The 19,729-nt window shown below is 39.8% G+C and overlaps 3 protein-coding genes across 6 annotated transcripts in view; 1 reads left to right on the plus strand and 2 right to left on the minus strand.

Moving 5' to 3' along the window:
* Positions 1 to 6,669, minus strand: part of LOC307263208 (E3 ubiquitin-protein ligase rnf213-alpha-like) — a 55,143-nt gene extending 48,474 nt beyond the window's left edge. For 2 of the 3 annotated variants that reach the window (XR_013845272.1, XM_080044298.1), the window contains exons 1-7: positions 6,602 to 6,669; positions 4,957 to 5,071; positions 4,345 to 4,490; positions 3,002 to 3,595; positions 1,377 to 1,982; positions 1,086 to 1,243; positions 813 to 980 (exon numbers count right to left, since the gene is read on the minus strand). Coding sequence is in view for 2 of the 3 variants with exons in the window: in XM_080044298.1 (XP_079900424.1) it covers positions 813 to 980; positions 1,086 to 1,243; positions 1,377 to 1,982; positions 3,002 to 3,595; positions 4,345 to 4,490; positions 4,957 to 5,053 (1,769 nt within the window). In the remaining variant the exon portion in view is untranslated. Of the gene's footprint in view, positions 1 to 812; positions 981 to 1,085; positions 1,244 to 1,376; positions 1,983 to 3,001; positions 3,596 to 4,344; positions 4,491 to 4,956; positions 5,075 to 6,601 lie in introns of all 3 variants that reach the window. The other variant, XM_080044299.1, reaches the window with a different exon arrangement.
* A 4,077-nt stretch (positions 6,670 to 10,746) lies between these two features.
* Positions 10,747 to 11,871, minus strand: LOC307263539 (uncharacterized protein). 2 transcript variants are annotated; one of them, XM_080044702.1, is made up of 6 exons: positions 11,736 to 11,871; positions 11,488 to 11,581; positions 11,348 to 11,402; positions 11,095 to 11,222; positions 10,927 to 11,004; positions 10,747 to 10,845 (listed from the first exon to the last, which is right to left on the minus strand). In XM_080044702.1, the coding sequence occupies exons 1-6, from the start codon at positions 11,740 to 11,742 to the stop codon at positions 10,806 to 10,808; spliced, it is 402 nt and encodes a 133-aa protein (XP_079900828.1). In that variant the 5' UTR covers positions 11,743 to 11,871; the 3' UTR covers positions 10,747 to 10,805. The 2 variants fall into 2 exon arrangements, with proteins under 2 accessions (XP_079900828.1, XP_079900827.1); XM_080044701.1 differs by having other exon boundaries at positions 10,927 to 11,007.
* A 6,459-nt stretch (positions 11,872 to 18,330) lies between these two features.
* LOC307262864 (neuropeptide B-like) lies at positions 18,331 to 19,595 on the plus strand. Its single transcript, XM_080043870.1, has 2 exons — positions 18,331 to 18,608; positions 19,360 to 19,595. Exons 1-2 carry the CDS (start codon positions 18,354 to 18,356, stop codon positions 19,486 to 19,488), a joined length of 384 nt encoding a protein of 127 aa, XP_079899996.1. The 5' UTR covers positions 18,331 to 18,353; the 3' UTR covers positions 19,489 to 19,595.
* The last annotated feature ends 134 nt before the right edge of the window (positions 19,596 to 19,729 follow it).

Consider the following 19,729-nt stretch of genomic DNA (forward strand, 5'->3'; position numbering starts at 1 on the left):
GCTGCAGTGCTTAAATCGAGCACGTTAACACAATCAGGTGGGCCAAACTGATTGATGAAATAATAGACCAATGTAATGAGAGATATTTAGGGAAGAAATTGGGTGGCACAAGGTAAAACAAAGGAAAAACCAAGTCAGTTTAGGCTCACCAAAGTGAACCCATACAGGTCAGACATGCCAAAAGGGAAAACAATCTCAGAGGTTCTCAGGAATAGAGTTGTGATTGTCACAACTTTGCCAGAGAGTACCTGGAGATACCTGAAGAATTATTCTGTGGACAGATTAGTCCAAAATTGAACTGTTTGGTCACAACCAAAACCGCCATGTTTGGGCAAAAACGCAACTCTGCCTACCACCAAGAGAACCTTCTCCCAAGTGAAGAACGGTGGTGGCAAATGGTCTGCAAATCTCCAGATGTAATGTTTGGGTTGGCTTTACCAGAAAAATCACTTTTCTTGTGGCGCTTGAGGATATTTTTGAAGGAAGTCTACTTCTAGGCAGATTTTAAGTCATTCTTAAAGCTCTCTATTTGTAGATGATTTGCCTCACGGTGGACCGATGGAGCTCAAACTTTTTTATATGAATTTATAGCTGTCCCCAGACAAATGTGCAACATGAAATTTTTTTTGAATTGATAAACAAATATATGTTATTTCATATAAAAAAAATACTGGTATTGATAAAAATGAATTAATAATGGTTGAACACAATAAAATTCCAAAATGCTCAAGGGGTTCACAAACTTTCAAACAGCACTGCATACTGTATGCATACAATATTGCTTAATTGACAATAAAGCAAAGAATGAGTACCTGCTCGCAAACAGCTCAACTGCATTGTCCTCCCAATTACCAATGTGGGACCCAGCCCTGATGAAGACGTGATCTTCACTTGGATCAAATTTGAAATCCTTTGAGAGAATTGCATGGAAGTAAATTGTGAGTCTGTCACGTGCAGGGATGTTTTTGTTGCTGTTTGGCCTACAAAAAGCAAAAACAAAATATGTCAAATATAATGCACGGACATAAAACCAGCAAAATAGATCTAAAGTAAATGTGAACAGGCATCTCAGAGAACTTCCTCACCTGTTGGGTGGGCCAGCTGGAGTGTTGGATTCTTTGTTATCTTCATTTCCCTCGTCAGTGTGTGAGCTTTGTGCAGGGCTCGAGTCTTGCCCGTCCCCAGACTGCTCCACCTCCACGTCTGTCACCTTGTGGTCTACACTGGAGCCTGAGCTGTCAGCCTGTTCCAGTAGCAATGAATATGTATGTTAAATATTACGTCTTAAACCCCAGTACTTTCTCCACTAATACAATACAATCCAGCCTTCTGTTTGTCACTTACAATGACTTTTTATACATTTCAGTCAGAATTACCTTTGATGTTTTAGAACGTAAAACCATATTTTGTTCAGCGGCCGCACTCTGCTTCTGGTCCTGCTGGGTCTTCCCCTGATGTTTGGTTTGTCCTGTCTCTTTCACACTTGGCTCCACGTTGGCATTCTGGTCCAGTGTTGCTTGTTTAGCGTCTTTCTTGTTCTTTGAGTTTGTTCTGTCAGTCTTTGGATCTTTGGGGTTTGTGGCCTTTGTCCCTTTGTCTGAACCAGACTGAGTTGACGCATTCTTGCTGTCCTCAGAGATGGGCTGTTGAGTTGCTGTGTCATCTGGTGCTGTCTCGAGTGTCTGATCCAGAGTTGATTTGGGGTCACCTGGAGTTTCGTCGGACTGTCTCCCAGCTCTTGCCTCTTCTGCAGCAGCTTGTGTGTCTTTAGACAGTGCAGTGGAAGTGTTAGCCGCTGAGGAAGTAGGCTGGCTGTCTTGGGAGGATAACCCGTCCTGGAGTGAATCTGGTGTGACATCCATTTCATTACCTGAGCTTTTACCGTCAGAAAACTCTCTGCTGCCCTGTGTCTTCTTCTCCTGGTTGTGCTTAACCACCATGTCTGTCACCTCTGGGTCTACATTGGCGCCTGGGTTGTCAGCCTGTACAAGTAAGAATAAATATGCACGTTAAATATACACCTGGAACCTTAGGCAGGGGATTTGCCCCCTCAATATTTAGAAGCATTAAATTGTTCCCCCTCAAAAAAGTATGAAAAATAAACAATTTCTCCCCAAAAAGGTAAAAATAACATCATGTATCTATTCTTCATACCTAAACCCTAACCTCTAATATGTGTGCTGCTGTTACGCGCCCCACACATATCCTGCGTCTACCTCTGGAGCGCGTCGCGTTACCTTACTGCTGCCTCTCTCGGACTTTTCTCGGACACACATGCAACGTCTCAGCAGCTGCTGCTGCAGCGCTGCTTCTAAAAGCCCTATCTTTCTACATAGAGTTTTCATAGATAATTCCCATTAAAAATGAAGTTCTTTCATGTCATCTATGATGCATATGATTTATATTGAGTCTGGACAGTAATCCGTGCGCCCCATTGCCATTTTTTTTCTTTTTTTTTTGCCATATTTTCGCTTGTTGGAAGTTTTATTTTGAAGGGGACACACCAGGAAATGGTGAAACTACAGCGAAAGCTGCCAGTATGAAGTCAATATGACTCTCAGCAGAGTATTTCTCTATCAGTTAAAGCACAGAGACGCGAGAGAGACGCGCTGCTCTCAGAAAAAAATAGGCGAGCCTCCTGAGGTGAAGGGGAGCGTCGCTGCAGACGTGCCTCCGACGCGCCTCAGCAGTGCGTCTGAGGTTGGATGTGTGCTCGCTCTACGTTGATTTCACAGTCTGTGACAAAAAGTCAGACGCAGACGCGAGGTAGACGCGCAGTAGAGGTAGGATGTGTGTGGGGGCCGTTAGAGTTGTCTAATCCTTTATATTAAAGATAAATATGTGATTTCTTGTGATTCTGACTGTCATGGTTTGTATGTAGATTTAAACTGTGGAGCTTTAACAAGGTCTCATTCTGTTATAGATGTGTTGTTGAGATGAATATTGAGGTGAGACATGTTTTGAATGTGCAAAAAGTTTTGAACAATCCAGGGGGAATTACCTTCGATAACGTTTGAGGACCAAAAACCATCTTTTGTTCAGCGGCCGCATTCTGTTTCTGGTCCTGCTGGGTCTTCCCCTTCTGTTTGGTCTGTTTCACACTTGGCTCCATGTTGGCATTCTGGTCCAGGGCCACTTGTTTAACTTCTTTCTTGTTCTTTGATTTTTTGGCATCAGTATTTTGATCTTTAGGGTTTGTGGCCTTTGTCTCTTCACCTGTACTAGACTGAGTTTTTGTATTCTTACTGTCCTCTGAGATGGCTTGTTGAGTCGATGCGTCAGCTGGTGCCGTCTTCAGTGTCTGATCCAGAGTTGATGTCAATGAATTGCGCTCTTCCTCTTTAGACAGTGCAGTAGACGTGTTAGCTGCTAATGAACTAGGCTGGCTGTCTTGGGAGGATAACCCATCCTGGAGGGAATCTGGTGTGACATCCATGGTATTATCAGAGCTTTCACTGTCGGAAGAGTCTCCTTTGCCCTGCGTCTTCTTGCCCTGGTTGTCTCCCTGGACATGGGACAGGTCAGAGTGGCTTTGATCCTGGTCCAATGACAAGGTGCCATCTTTCTTATTTTTGGGCTTCTTTTTCTTCCTTTTCTATGAAGACCAGAAGTTAGAGGATAGGTTTTAAAAACTGCTACAATGGTAATGTGAAACCACGCCACAGTGTTTGTATACAGTCAACATATTCTTAATGCTATAAAAAGATGAACATTTTATATTATTAAAAGTCTAAACCTCAACCACATTACTAGAGCACCTGATAATTGGCATATCGGCCTTAGAATTGTTTTGAATGTGATGGAAGTTCTGTTTAAGGTTGGAGGTCAACTCAGGTGGAAGAATATTTCAGGAGACTTGGATGAATTATGAAGCAATATTTATTACAGACTTGGCCAAGGAGAACTGGACTGCAACTCTCGTGACTTGCACTTCAATTCTGACAAACTCATGTTTAGAGCTGTGTTTTAACCTCGCGCTATCTCTATCACCTCCCTGGCTCGGGCACCAAGCGTACCAATGTTTTGGTTCAGAGCTGAACACAGTGAAACATAACATTCTGGAGTCTTAGGAGATGAGACTTTATCTATACAACTGACCTAAGTGTCTCCTAACAGGCTCCAAAACTGACCTAGAGTCTGAGAGACAGACACACAAGATAGGCATATATGACCTCTCAATCTTTCCCATTAATATTACAACTAAAGACCCAAAATTCCCTCACATTGAGTGTATTTTCATTTTAAAGTTACCCTAACATTGAAAAAAAACACTTCAGAATTGAGAGATCAACATTCACAAAGTCACTATGTGAAGTGAGGCAACACAGTGGCAGATACACTAACCTTTTTCTTTGGGTTGCTGATGCTGGTTTCATCATTCTGTCGTTTTGGGGATCTATTGGATTCCTTGCTGTCCACAGGTGGGTTGGTTTCTCTCTCAGCCGTACTTTCCGATTCTGCAACCAAGGATCTGGGCTGATCACTGGTATCTGGATTTAAAACATATAGTATACAAATAAGACTGCAAGTGTGAACTTTGAGCAGTAGAATGAATGGACTCTTTATAAAGTAGATCATTATAGAGAGACACTGCCACCGTGAGGTAAGGGAGTTGCACTAAAACTGTTCTGCCACTATATATTTTATAATTATGCTTTCTTACTTTGTTACATTTGATCATTTAGGGCGGAAGTGACATTATTTTATGTATTTCTGTTTATGTTCAAACCAAACATGTGGCAAGTGAAAGACATAGGCCTACACTAATCCCCCATGGCAGATATGTTAATTAGTGTAAATATTACCTGACATGACTTCCAAAATATATTCTGGATGCTGTAATAACGAACTAAAGATGGTTGTTCTTGACTTGTATACATTGTTTGGACATCATTGGTCAAATAATTTGTGTAATGTATTACATTAAACCAAATGTGTTATGAATCTACTACTTACCCTGAGTGTTTGCAGGTTGGACAGACAGCCTTTGGCCACACTCACTGCAGAACTTGGCTTTCTTCTCCACAACATTATGGCCACATAGGCACTTCATCTTCAGAATTGGCAATACCTGCTAACGAGGAAAAAAAGCATAACTGGAAAGTATAGCGGTCCCACCCTATAGCAAATGTATTTTACTTTCACTTTCGCCAGGTGAGGCCTAATGAGACAGTGTTCAGCTGTGCAGACCGACCAATCAAAGTGTTCTTGTTTTGTTTTTGGACTTTGAGCAGTCTTACAGTTTAAAATTGTTAATAAGGTTAATCATTTTCCTACAGTTTCAGTGAACGCCCAACTTGAAGGTCCCGCTGATTAACTTCCAATAATACTCACATCAGCCAAAGCAGGAGAAAAAAAGAGGATGTCTCACTTTGCAACAAAAAAAAAAACATAGCCCCTAAAAATAAAAATCCATCACAACTCATGGGGCTTCAGAAAAACAACCCTGACCAAAATTTATAAGCTGGCTAGGCAGTGCATTTTTTATTGTAGACTTGTATCTTTGTCCATGTCAATGGTATAAACTACTGGGTCTGCATTTAACGTGGAGAAAGCTTACATTTAATGTATGAAGTATGACATTATGTGTATGTGATTGATTGTTGTGGGTGTGTTAAACTCATCACAATGTTCATCATTGGTTTATAATCAATAAGGCCTAGTTGTATTTTGAAATGTAATTCCATGACATCACTAGTGGAACTAAATGTGTGCTAAATTGAAGGACAATTCCGCTGCCTCTTTGTTTCAACCCTTGTGTCTTCTGGCTACACCATGAGACATCAATTACTTTCAATGTTTAAATCCACAGAAATCAGTGATGTGATTGAGTCCAATTTTTATAGTGAATCGTTTCTCATAGCAAAGAGAAGCAGACTGGTGGTGTAGCCTACTTCATCAAAGAGGGGGCATTTTCTAGACTGTCAAACATTTGGACCACTTGTAAAACCACATTGAAAAAGGGCACAATGTATAATATAGATCTGGTAATAATAGTTGTAGGCATGGAAACGTGCACTAAAAAATGAAAGGAGGGAGTAATACTAGAAGGTGTGCGTTTTTTTTTTTTAAAGTCTCGAGTGGTTCATCTTCTTACTAAAATATCTTTGGCTGCACCGTTCAGCCAATCACTTTACTGCTTTGTAAAATATTATGTTAAGTCACTTCCGGTTTTAATTCCAGCCTCTTTCAAGCAAGCGACAGAAATACTGAGAATTCAAAATATACAGTATTATTATTGTTGAAGTGTCACGACATCATTATCAGCTGTTTCGCAATAAACAAGTGGCTTTGCTACAATGTGTCAGCGAGTTAGTTTGCGAACTAGCATTATGCTAACTCGCTCTATAACAATAGTAGCCTATTGAACTGCGTAGGCTATGATAATGATGACAGTGGCTGGGTCAGTCAATGAAATGTGCAAGTGCAAACCAAATGACAAAGCATTAAACCCTGTTTTAACTAGACTTAGGCCTACTCGAAATTGTGTCCAGAAGTGACGACGAGGTCAGGCAGCGTTTATTCCTAGTTTGTCATAAAGGAAGGTCCGTTATCACCCCCAGCTTTCTACAACACGGGTAGGCTATAAATGCAGACTTACCTGAGCTGACGAGCCTTATTTCGTGCTGTTTTTCCGAAAAGGGAAACAAAATCCGGTAGACATTTCTGCTGGGACGCGTGATGTAACTACGGAGTCACATATGAGACCTTTTAGTTTCGTTTCCGCGTCAAGTAGCCTAAAGTTTCGTGTTGTCAGAAGTGGGCGGCAACTAATAATGTGTGTTATCATAATAACTCATATTGCTGTTATTCTGCATTTTGGAATTTCCCTTTTGAATGTTTTATTTTCATTTTATTATGAAACTTTATTTTGAAGGCTTAGTCTGTGTGGGATAAAAGTATATAAAAGCTTTGATGAAAAGCAACATCGTCGTTACATTGTCACATCCAATGACCCAAATGATGTGTTCAAGTGTGCGAATGTGAAGCAAGGACACGGGGCCTTTATCTGAATCAGTAAAATAAAGGCAAAACATTTAACAAATGAAAAAAAAGAAAAGCTGAAGCTATAGGCCTACTTTGTGAGGAGTCTGTACTCAGATGAGATAAACACTTCCCTGTTCCTGTAAATTCACAGTAAAATTAAAACCTGCTATGCTCGTTTGTTGCATATCCTATAGGCCCTGAGCGTCCCGAGATGCCTGTGGGCTGACCATTTATCCTGTTATGAGCTGTGCCTTTCTACAACTCTCACATGACACATGACTCATCTACTGAGGGCAGCTGTATGTTGGCTGGAGGCTAAACACCTGCTCTGCTTTCCAATAGGCCTACCTGTACTTCCATACCCTACTATTTAGTTGGCTATGCCATGAAACATCCAAATGCATTTTGCAGTAAGCAAACCAGCATGCTTCAGTATATGTAGGCCAGTTAAATAAAAAGTAGGGTATGAGATTTGGAACACTGGGGTATGTTTTCTTAGGATGTCATGCTCTTGAATTGTCAGCAGGGGGCAATAGAATCATATATATAAACCACGGGATTTCTCAACGGTGTTTTCAGAAAATCTTTCAGTTTGATTGATTGATTGATTGATTGATTGATTGATTGATTGATTGATTGATTGATTGATTGATTGATTGATTGATTGATTGATTGATTGATTGATTGCATTTATTTCAGACATATCAAATACAAATTAAACATATCAAAAATACAAAACAAAATGAAAAGCACAAAAATACAATAAACAAAAACGATGTTCAAATTATTTAAAAAAAAGAAAACTACATGTAGGCTATTCAATTGACGTGACATGCCTGAAAAGGAGTAGGAAGAAGTATAAAACTTATTTATTCCTACCCCTTTTCCACAGCTCAATAATAAATGTTTTAAAAATGTACTTCCTGTAACATTTTCATTTCATTTTGAAAATATTTCATTTTGTGCTAGCAGCTACATTACCTTGATAACTTGGACTTGCACTCCAACCACATCAGGAGTGTGATTAGCCTACATGCAGGCTGTCAGACCTAAAGTAGTGAAACCCTATCTTTACCATGCAACTTATAGCAAATGTAACTTCATAACCCTTAAAATATGACTTTGGCAATTATGCTAATGAAAAGTAGATGTAGAGTAGAGTAGATGTAGAATAGAGTAGATGTAGAGTAAAAGTAGAGTAAATATGATTTAGGCAAATATGCTATGAGGTTAACGATTTTGTATATTTAACCCACATCCATCACTGAAGCCCTGGAGGACCAGGCCATCTTGTAGAAAAAATGTAAATGAAATGACAGGGTGTTTTATCAATACAAAAAAAGACCAGAGAACATTAATGAGAGCTTTGAGGACGGTTGTTTATACTTTCACTCCAACTGCAGTTGTCCTCGGAAAATCTTTCGTCTCAATAAAATCTAAATTGCCTCTTTTCATTGATTTGCTTTGCTTTGTTTTTGTTTAGCTCTCATTCATCAATATAATAGTTTTTGCCTCACATAAATGTCTGTATTTATTCCACATAGTTCCATCGTTTACAGCCCGTTGAAATTGTCTGTAGCTTGGGATTTAAGATACTCCAGAGAACCTCAAAAACTAACGACAACATGAAAACAGATTGACTTAATTATCCATAATTTGCACCAAAAAGCAAACCCAACAGCCAGTTGGCGCGTGCACATACACATGGTTGACCCCATGGCACATATTCTCTTTCAATGAGACACTGAGATATTTTTCATGAATTTGATATGAACTTTGTAGCACACTTCACCCTCCTCTTGAACCAACGGAGAAAGACTAGTGGAAGGACACCATCTGGAGATGTGTCTGGTCTATCATTGTCTTGTAGCCGAATCAAGAGCAAGGAGAAAATGAATTGGCACACTCAATACTTTGTCATAAGAGGTTTTATGGATTCTCACTGTGCAGCTGAGAAAACACAATTGCAGCAGTAGAAAATATGCAATTCAAAACATATGTATTCCCTAACCAGAATGTAACACTACAATTCAAATACATGTTGAGCCATCACCTTTACAGCAAACACACCAAGGTATGACAGTGAAGGCTAAATGCCTCATTTTATTTCACACATTGCATATGTCAGTTGCATGCCTCTTATTTTCTTAATTTGTCTTAAAAGTGTATGTTCAATAGAAAAAGGTTGCTGACTTCAACCTTAGGTAAAGGTTCAAAGAGAGTATTCTGAACTCTGTTGTGGCAGGGGATACTCTTGGTGGTGTCTCTTATTTTGATTTAGAAGTACTGGTGTTAAAGCTATAGTGCGTAAGCTTTCATATGAATGAATTTCGTTATACATTCAAACCATTGCCAAAAGAGTTGACACAAAGTTGATTAGGCCTATCAGCTCCACAAAAAAGTATTTGTGATTCTCAGTAAGGCAGCATAAACAAACTGGCCTCGCCCCCCGACACTGGAGCTCAAGAAGTGGCCACGAAATGTTTCAGTTGTCGATTCTACTGCTAAGAAAAAACCTGGACATACAGCAGAAGGTATAAAATCCATGCGCGATCACCGACGGCTTGACTCAGGGGTGTCAAACTCTGGCCCGCGGGCCAAATCTGGCCCGTTTCAATATTTAATCTGGCCCGCGAACCAATTCGGCAATTCCATTGAATTCGGCCCGCAAAAAAAAAAAAAAAACGTTTTTTTTTTTTTTTTTTCTCATGCGGAGCCTGTGCCATATCCGCACATCGCACACGCTCCCAACCGTTAGGACACTCGCGCAGCTTACCACTAGGAATGTCTGCTAAAAGTTCCACAGCTCAGGATTTTATGCCAAGAATTGATGAACTTGCATTGAAGAAAATAATGTTTTTTCTAATGGCTGTAAATAGGCCAATCTATGGGGCTAAATAGCATGCTAATATGATGATTGATTGTGTCAACTGTCTAAGGATGAATGCTAACATTATCTGGTTTCTAACTTTTGCCTCAAGTTACAATTTAGCTAACTAGCTAACGTTAGATAGCCGCTGATAGCCCACCCCTTTCATTTCCAATGGTGGCTTTGCATTTCATTACCAATGTAAAGTGTCATAAACATTTAACACTGATGCGTCATGATTCCTATAAAAAATAAAATAAAAAAACGTGATATGTTTTGAATGTGCAGAAAGTTTTGAAAAATCAAAGAGAAAACATATTCTGGCTCAATCCAGAATGCCTGAGAGCCTTACTGCATTATAGTCCTTTAGAATTGTTTCACCAGGAACCTGAATGTTGTCTTTTCCTTTACAAAAATAAAGACATTTCCTCAATAAATTTACGCAGAAAAGGCACAGAAGACAGAAACAGAAAAATCTACCAGAACACAGGAAATTAAGTGTTTGACGCACAAACATTTCTGGGGGAGCACCCCCATACCCCCCACATATAATTTGTCCCCCAAAATATGTAAACAAAATCTAGCCTATATATGCCCCGTATGTACGCAGGTTATATACCTAGATATGTTGTTTGATTTTTGGATTAAAAAGAAGGCAGCGACATGTCTGGCCCTTCGTGTGATTATCATGTCGTAATTCGGCCCTTTATGAAAATGAGTTTGACACCCCTGGCTTAACTCATGTAGATGCACCGACAAGGTTGTTGTAATAACTCAGAATTCCTCATGGGTGCGTCAGAAGTTACACACAAAAGCTTTAAATCGGTAAGATGTGCTGCATTATTTTAAGATTGATATTTAATGTAAAGAAAGAAAAAGAGAAATATCTATAATCTCACAACATCATGTCTGTAGGCTATACAGCTGTTACGGCAAAATGGCTGTCAAGTCACAGAAGTTCAACGTATGAGGGGTTCAACAGTTGGCTCCTGAAAAAAAGAAAAAAGGCATGGATGCACTTATGCTGTCTTATGCATTAACGATAATAATAATTTCCTGTTGAACTTTACCTGCACACTGTGCTGTAAATCACACTGTGGTCTTCATTGTGGCCGTGGTTTGTATGGTATGAGTCCATCTGCTGTCCCCTGCTGGTGATACAGTGCATATCCCTCTAATGAGTGTTTGAAAAAACAAGTAACCGTTAAAAAGAGTATTAATAAATAAAGATATCTCACATGTTTGGCTTTCTCTTGGTGTTAAAGTCAACCGTTGCGTAGGCGATTTCGTCTGTCCATCTCTCACACCAGCTTCCCTCACGTGATTGGTTTACGTCAAAAACAGGCCAGTTGACATAGTCTGTATTCTAAGAAAAATAATGACGGATAAGTGCAGTAAATATGTCACCCCCCAGCTCTTAATTCAGCCACACAATCACAAACACATTAGAACCGTAATCTTCTGTATTTTTCAATTGAACAATAGCGCCACCTGGGTGTCTTCCTCGCACTGCGCCACTGGTACACCAGTCCTTCCTGTGTTGTATCTGGAAGATATAAAGACACTTCAGAGCATCATCACATGGTTGCATAATTATGAGATATAGTGTAGCAGCGCAAAATACAGCTTACCTTCTGAGTGCAATAACAACGGTCACCAGGACAATCACAGACACAGCAACAGTGGAAATGATAAGTACATCTCTGGTTAGTGTCTCCCAATATGCTGTGAAACAAACGCAGTGTGTAAGGTTCTAAACCGAACCTTAAACAATAAAAACTATGGAATAAACGTTTTCAAGCGATTGTTGATCATGATTCAAATGCAAGAATTACCCAGAAGGACAAGTCATTTGAGTCTGTAAACCAACGTACTGTACCTTGCATCTTTATAGGCACAACAGAGGAGTTTTGACTTCCATGTTTGTTGGTGGCTCGGCATACATACTGACCACCTTCACCAGAGAAGAGCACAGGCTGGTGTCCGACAGCCACAATACCATCATGGTCATCTATTTTAAACCAAGTATAGTTCTCCACTGGGGGGTGGGCATGGCTGTTGCAGATAAGAGTGATGTTGCTGCCTGCGTCAACCTCTGTCGAAGGTGTGATGGACACTGTCGTATTTTTTGGGCCGTCTGAAAGAAAAAAAACTAGTGTCAGGGAAAACCATGTGACAAAAAATGTGGCAGAGTGCTGATCTCCTGTACTCACATTCAACATCAATGTATATGACTCCTGAAGTTGTCTGCGTGTGTCTCTTGAGTGAACAAGTGTAGTTTCCGGAGTGAGTGAAGGACGTGTTGATCAAGTGAAGTACAGGCCCTTGGTTCATTAAGTGTTCTCCATTCTTAAACCAGGTGAAAGCAGATGGAAGGTGAGCGCTCCTCTCACAGCCGTTCACGCAGCGCAGACTGACAGAGTCGCCTTCCCTCGTTGTTTGGTGCCCATCAGGTTTTGTCAGAGTAATCTTCAAATCTAGAAGAGCAAAGTAACAGCTTTAGTAATGATATTCTGCATGTTGAAGTGAAGAGGAAAATGAAAAACAATACTTAGTTTATGTCAACAACTTACCAAGGACCTTTAATGTTGTGCCGGCTCTACCAGTCCATTTGCCTTGTTCCGAGTTAGTCCAAAATCTAAAGGTATATTTTCCTCCATGGCTATGCTCTACTTGGTGTATTTTGAAAGAACAATTGTGTTCTTTTTCACCAATATACTCAAAGTTTGAGGTTGTATTTGTCATGTTGCTGTCAAATATAAAAGGACCATAAAAAATATCAGCTATTCCATGCCCCCACATGACTCTCTGTACCATCTCTTTCTCAGGATAGTCAAATGTACATGGGATGACAACAGACGTGCCTTTCACTGCACAGATGTCTTGCCGCTCATATTCCACTTTCCACTCATTGCAAAAAGCACCTGAAAGACATGTATTGATGCATATATTATTTCATCCGTTTAATATCACTTTAAATGAGGTATGAGGGTTTTACCTACCAGATAGAAGGAGCAGAAGCGGTGTCCACGGCAGGTTCCTGTGCTCAACACACATGTTCAAAGCAGGTCAAGCAGTCCTTAAATCCTCTGCATGCTATGCAAATATTTTTACGCTGGAAAATGAGACATTTAGTTTAGCCTTCCCTCTTCTCCTTTAAATAAGCAAAGCTTCCTTTTCGATCATTCTGCGTCTTCTGAAATCAGGTCACTCGCACCACACACCGTATGCACACAGCCTAAAATTAAATGTGAGCGTGACACTTATGAAACCTGGTCCTCCTCAGAAAGGAAATGTGCTGCATAATAATGATGTTTCTTTTCTTGACTACCTCTTGTCAGTTGATTCATTTTTTTCAAACACAGACACACAATGATAACCAAATGTTACTGTACCATGTTCATGATTGTACTCAAGTGTTGAGTATTGTTTGAAAATGAATCAGTCATAGTATTAAGTCACATGTGTAGAGATGATTTTAAGATAGCCCATTTTAAAGCCTACATTACTTCACTCTATACAGCCCACTATTGGTACAGCTATGGTAAAGCAAAAATGAAAATGCTTCAGGTGGCGTTTGGAGCTGCATTCACTGCTGCTCAAGCTCCCGAGATGGACAAGTACAAGTAATATGTGTGTGACTATGTTTCCACTTACCATGCTGTGTTGAGGAATTGTATGTAAAAAAATCAGAAATGTATTTGATTTAAAAAATCATAACGACCTTAACTGATCTTGACTCCATATACGTTTGGGTATGTGAACAGAAAATATTTATAAAACCTGGTGTGGCTTTATTATACGATTTGTTTTAGATTTAGTCAGCATTCATTTGAGAAATCTGTGAAGTTGAATTATCTATAAGGTAGGTTGCTCTAAACAACATGTCACCTCATGCTCTTGGTGCATTGTGTTTAAGAACATCTATGGTTACAAACATTATGCAGTTGATGTCCATTGGTATTTAACACCCCATCGCATCAATATAAAAATACTGATCAATGGAGAGCTGTGAGTAAATGTTTTTGACTGTAGCCTACAATGTTTTTGTTGCGCTCATTAGTTTATAACTCACACCATTTCTTCTTTGATATGTTTGCTTGTTGTCAGTTTTACAGCCTGCAACTCTGGAGACTACAGAAAAAGCTAATTAACTTTCACTGTGGAAAAAAAAACACAACAGCAAGTGTCTGCATCATGCACATCCACACACATCACACCCAGAGGCACTGTGAAAGAAATACAAAAACATGCAATAGAAAAGTACATCGTTTTTTTCAACTTTGATGACACCATTAACATTTTGATCGTTTTACATTCATGTTGGTTGCTGGGAGTATTCACGCTCACACAGGAGCAGATGAGAAGGGGGCACCTGCACCATGTGAAAATGTGTGAGCTGGGTCTCAGACTCATAGTTGAATCAGGCCCCAAGGCGAATAATTAGATGACACAGACTATACTGAAGAAGTTTTATGAATTCTCATACAAACACAGCCAGCAAAATCATTGCAACAGTGGGAGAAATGATTAAAAAAAATATCAAGTTGCAGGTGTAACTTAATTTCCCATCAGGTCCTTTCTAGTGCCAAGATGCTGATTATCTTTGTGGCAACTTTTCTGAGTTACAAGCACGAGTGTGAAGGGGGAAGATGTGTGTTGTTTTTGATATGTTCAAATGTTCTTGTCTGGATAACAATATTTATCTTTGCTGGATTTGCGATGCGAAGAACACCTTACAGAAGTGTGCAATGTAAGGAAATACAAACTAAATAATCGTATAAACCAAATGTGCCTTTTACTGCAAAATGAGACATGGTTGCTAACATAGGTTTAAGAAGGGTTCAAATGTTGACTCCTGAAGAACATGCAAATAGTCATTCAGTAGAAAGTAAATGTGTTTCCTGAGTTTTACCTACACACTGTGCTGTAAATCACACTTTGATCATCATTATGAGAAGCCATCTTTTTTTTTTTTTTTTTAACCTTTATTTATACAGGTAAATCCCATTGAGACCAAAGACTCTTTTGCAAGGGAGACCTGTTTTCCTTTCCCACGTTACCATTCACACACACATTCATAAACCGATTGCAGGCTAACTATCGACATTCACACGAGGTAAGGTGGGTGAAGTGTCTTGCCCAAGGACACAACAACCATGACACAGGTGGCAGGGCGGGGATTGAACCTCAAACCCTTAGATCATCAGCCGACCCCCTCTACCAACTGAGCCACAGTCGCCCATCTGCTGAGCATGTGCCTACAATACAACAAACCCCCTCCTCCCAGATCAAAGTACGCCTTTACGTTTGTCTATTATCAGCTTCTGTATGACTTACCCAACATCATAACACGATCAAAAGCTATTATCAGAGGCACGCCATGTTGTCGTTCATTGAGCGGACACCGACGATGTGGGTTCGATTCCCCTTAACTGCTTATATCAGTTTCATACAACTTCCTTGCAACTGACTAATATAGACTTAACATACTGTACATACTGTTGCGTGTGTGAAACAGATCGGGACAGAATGGTGACATTGATCATTGCTATTACACATAATGACAATATAATTTGGCAGACCAGCGACCCAATTAGTAAGAGATTGCAATGATCTTATGTGTCATGTTTTGCCACTTTCATTTAAAATCAATGAAAGGTAGTTATTACTTCATTTAGCATACATGACTGTATGTGCATGCATGTGTGTCTTCAACAGCACCAGGTGACAAGTCTGAAAGGGTCTATAAACATACACACATATATCATAAAGCTTACCTTTCTCGTGATATATACTATATACTGTGTCGACAGATAGATATAACTGCTGCTTTTTTAAGCAAAGAAAACCTGAGATTTGAAGTGTCAGGGAAAATCATGTGGCAAAATCTATAGCACATTTCTGATTAAGGTATTCACACCCGACATCAATGTTTATGTAAAGTACAGCCCATAGGTTATCCATTCTTAAACCAGGTGAAAGCAGATGACATATTACCACCATCACAGCTGTTAAAGGTTCAGTAAGCGGAATGGTCAGTTTAGCTAACTGCCTGTCAGTGGCTGCAGTTAGCAGTCCCCTCCCTCGTCCCCACGTCACCACATTAATGCACTGTGGTCTTCAAGCAGCGAGTTATCTAGCATCATCTCAGATCCATAAGTGTGATAACACATGGTAAAAACCATCAAAACATACATTTGGAAGGATTTTTACCTGCTCCGCCATTGTAGGCTCATACTTATTAACCCATCTGTCGCTTTGCACGTGCACCGGCAGTGAGACGGGTGTCAGTTTGTAGTGTTCTCTCTTCTGATTGGTTAACAGTAGTGGGATCCCCGAAAAGTTTATTCGCCGATTACATGCAGAGCGAGTGACCGAGAGTTTGGCTTTATGAAACGTGCACACTATATAAGTGATCACTGTATGAATAAAGAGTGATTTAACACTTACATTAACATAAATAAATTGCTTACTTCACCTTTAATGCAGGTCAGAACTGACGGAGTCGCCTTTTTTGTTGCTCTGTTTCCATCAGGTTTTGTTGCAGACATGTTTAAATCTAGAAGAGCAATGCTTCAGTATAACATGTTGCTGTTGCATCTTATAGTTCTGACAAAAATAAATGAATGTTGGGCTTAAATGACCAGGCAATGTGTTTTTTTATAGTAATACATCTGACAGTGTATTTTCCTGCTTCATTATGCTCCAATTTTTTAAGATTGCTATTATGTCTGTCACCAATATACGTAACCCTTGTGGAAGCTTTTCACAAACTGTTGCTAGAAAATGAAACAACCCCTTGAAGTGAGGAGGCTTATCGTACACACACATCACGTTCTACACTGCCTATAGTTGTCAGAATGGTAAACTACACAAGGAATGACAACAGACTGTCCTTTCACTGCTGATATGATGTTGATATTCCACTATCTGTGTAATGCAGATAACAGCTACAATTTAGACAGATTCATCCATTGCACTTAGAGGTTTTCTGTTTTCAATGGGCATGTTTTTTCTATAGTCAAAATTGTGAGAATTTTCAGTCTTTAGTTAAAATGAATGAATAATATTACACTTTTTGCCTGTCTTGTGTGTCTGTCTATCTCTGTAAAAAAGAGAAAAGGTTTCTCACATATTTCTCAGCCTGTGAAATCAGGTCACATAGGCCTAGACCACAGACTCGGCTGTGCAACGCTTAAGCTTGTTCTATTAAACCAGGCCCCATACAGAGGAAACCTATGCCCGGTGTGCATGACTGGAGGCATGGTGGTGCTTTCTTGTGGTTTGAAGCAGTCATATCAGAGTTAGCACCTCATTTGCACCCTGACTTTTTATGGTTTCTGTTGAAGTGATGAATCAAATTTACCAAGCACTGTTAGCAAACCTGAAGTGTTTGAGCCTTCATCACATTTTACTGTGTTGATAAGTATAAGTCTAACTTCAGGCTGACGGGTTTAAAACGTTTTCATTCTAGAAATGTTTAATGTTGTGGTGAATGTGAAATGTCGTCCCCTGGCTTGCCATCTCTGAAAAACGGTCGATATACACAGTATTTAAAATCCTTTTTTATAAATGTCACTTCTCTGTCAACGGTAATAATTTACAATACGGTACACAAAAAGTGAGTAGTTACTGAGGAACGAATGAGGAAAGGCTGGTTAGTTAAAAAGTACTATTGATTAGTTACGGTAAACAGACCGGGAGTTACTCTATTTATGAAGCATTAAGTAATGATACGTTAATGAGTATGCACTGGTAAACAGACTGGAAGATACTGTATTGAACGATCGATCCAGCGTGGGACCCAAGCCAGCTTTAAACAGCAACAGACACCAAGGATGGCAAATTTAAGGCGAACCCTGCAGCAGCGATGAAACCTTCAGCATTACTAGTGCTACAGAATATAACCTGGATGTGAATGTATATGTTCAAAAAATAATATGATCATCCTGTGTCTGGCCTGACAGTTTATTGTGAAATCTAAGGGGAAAGAAAACTACCAAATTAACTCATAATTACCTAACCATTACCTCATGCTTCAATAATACAGTATCTCCCTGTCTGTTTACCAGTAACTAAACAGTGCTTGAATCAGTTTCTCAGTACACACCTAACTCGCAGTTTGTTTTTACAGTAACTAATCAATAGTGCTTGAATCACGGTCTCTCAGTATCTATACTCATTAACTTACTATTCGTTCCCCAGTAACTACTCACTTTTCGTGTACCTTATTCTAAAGCGAATCTCGTCACTCACATTGAAGATAAACACACACGTTTCAAACGAAGCACGTCAGGAGGCACTTTCTCCGAGGTGTGTGGTAATCGCCCACTCCGGGGCAGTTAGTGTTGACGAAAGTGTGGATGATGACGGGCTCCCTATAAGTAGGCTGCACTCTGAAAACAGGGATCGAAGTAGCGAACGGTTGCAACGAGGAGGACCGGTCGTTTAAAGCAAGAGGTACCACCAGGTAGAAGCAAGCCAACTGCTCGATATGGAGATGCCCGCTAAACTCGTGTTCCCCATCGTGATTGTTTTCGTGCTGGTCGCTTGCAGTCCAACGGAGGCATGGTACAAGCAGGTTGCCGGTCCAAGCTACTACTCGGTGGGCAGGGCGTCCGGCTTGCTCTCCGGTATCCGGAGGTCGTACGTCAGGAGAGCCGAACTGGAGCCATCAGACAGTGGAGAGGCAGCGGCCAACAGCGCGTTTTCTGAATTAACTGGGCTAAATGTAATCCCGAAGACGATGGTCAGTGCTCATTGATTTTTATCAAAGCATTATGGGTTCTATGGGAATGCCATTACGCATTACGCACGGCGGATGGTATAGCTCTTCGAACGAGCGCAAGTGGATCATTCACATTTAAAATTGTGTTCAATCTGAATGTCCCATTTACCTCAACTGTTTTAATTGACACTTTTCAGATTGTAAATTTATGGCAATTCTTGCACCATACTTAATGGCAAAGTTTGAATGAAATGCATTTTACAAAATGTATATAAAAAAATAAACTTTAGCTCTCTTGTGCATTACATTCATGGGGTTTTTAACTGGCAAGTGAAACTTTAAATGTAGTTGCTGGAGGTCGAGCTTATTTAAATAACGTTATAGACTATTGGGCTATTAAATCTGCAATAATGCATCCCATTGTTTGAACTGACTGTTTTAACTTTTTATATAAAGTACAGCCGTCACTAATTAACTAAAGTATAGCGTGCAAGATTTCCCTCTGAAACGTAATGGAGAATAAAGTAGCATAAAAGACAAACATGTGACCTCAAACTCACGTACAGTACTCGACCAAATGTATTTAGTAGGCTACCTAGCATTGCGTGGTCACATGACAGGAGATACAAATAACTATGGAATTGTAGTCCATATTAATCCTTAGTGCAATTCTCCACAGGAATATTTACCAGGACATCAATGTGATTCAAGTGTACAGAATGTCAAGTTATTTTAGCCTCTCTTATGTTAATGTGTGCTTCTCTCCACACAGCCTGTTTGCATCAAAACCATTACACCAAACCTGCAGAGCTGTGAACCCATCCAGGAAATCAAGGGCTCCTTTAAGTGCCAAGCGGACGTCTTCCTGTCTCTGGACTCCTCAGACTGTGCAGAGACTTGAGTAGTGAAGCCGGCAGCTCGTTCGGATGTTGAAGCCTACTTCTTGAAGGCGCAACTATTAAAAACTGTACATTGCTCCAACTTTAAGGCTGGTGTTGTACTATAAGATACGCTAAGTTTATTTGACCATTTCATCAAAGTATTTATTAATTTTGTGATAAATCTGTTTAAAAAAAAAATGTAAAAGTAATGTATTATTTGATCCAAGTTTTCATTAATAAATGTATCATATTGCAGCCCTT

This window comes from Ammodytes marinus (assembly GCF_949987685.1).
Source record: "Ammodytes marinus genome assembly, chromosome: 16".
Taxonomy (NCBI): Eukaryota; Metazoa; Chordata; class Actinopteri; order Uranoscopiformes; family Ammodytidae; genus Ammodytes; species Ammodytes marinus.

What these genes read in the sequence shown, in the direction of transcription:
- LOC307263539 (XM_080044701.1), bottom strand. An exon ending in GTTGTTATTGCACTCAGAAG is followed by an intron (nt 11,403 to 11,487) that starts GTAAGCTGTATT and finishes TATATCTTCCAG; the next exon opens with ATACAACACAGGAAGGACTG. An exon ending in ACCAAGAGAAAGCCAAACAT is followed by an intron (nt 11,008 to 11,094) that starts GTGAGATATCTT and finishes CTGTATCACCAG; the next exon opens with CAGGGGACAGCAGATGGACT.
- LOC307262864 (XM_080043870.1), top strand. Translation starts at nt 18,354, where the DNA reads ATGGAGATGCCCGCTAAACTCGTGTTCCCCATCGTGATTGTTTTCGTG. An exon ending in ATGTAATCCCGAAGACGATG is followed by an intron (nt 18,609 to 19,359) that starts GTCAGTGCTCAT and finishes CTCTCCACACAG; the next exon opens with CCTGTTTGCATCAAAACCAT.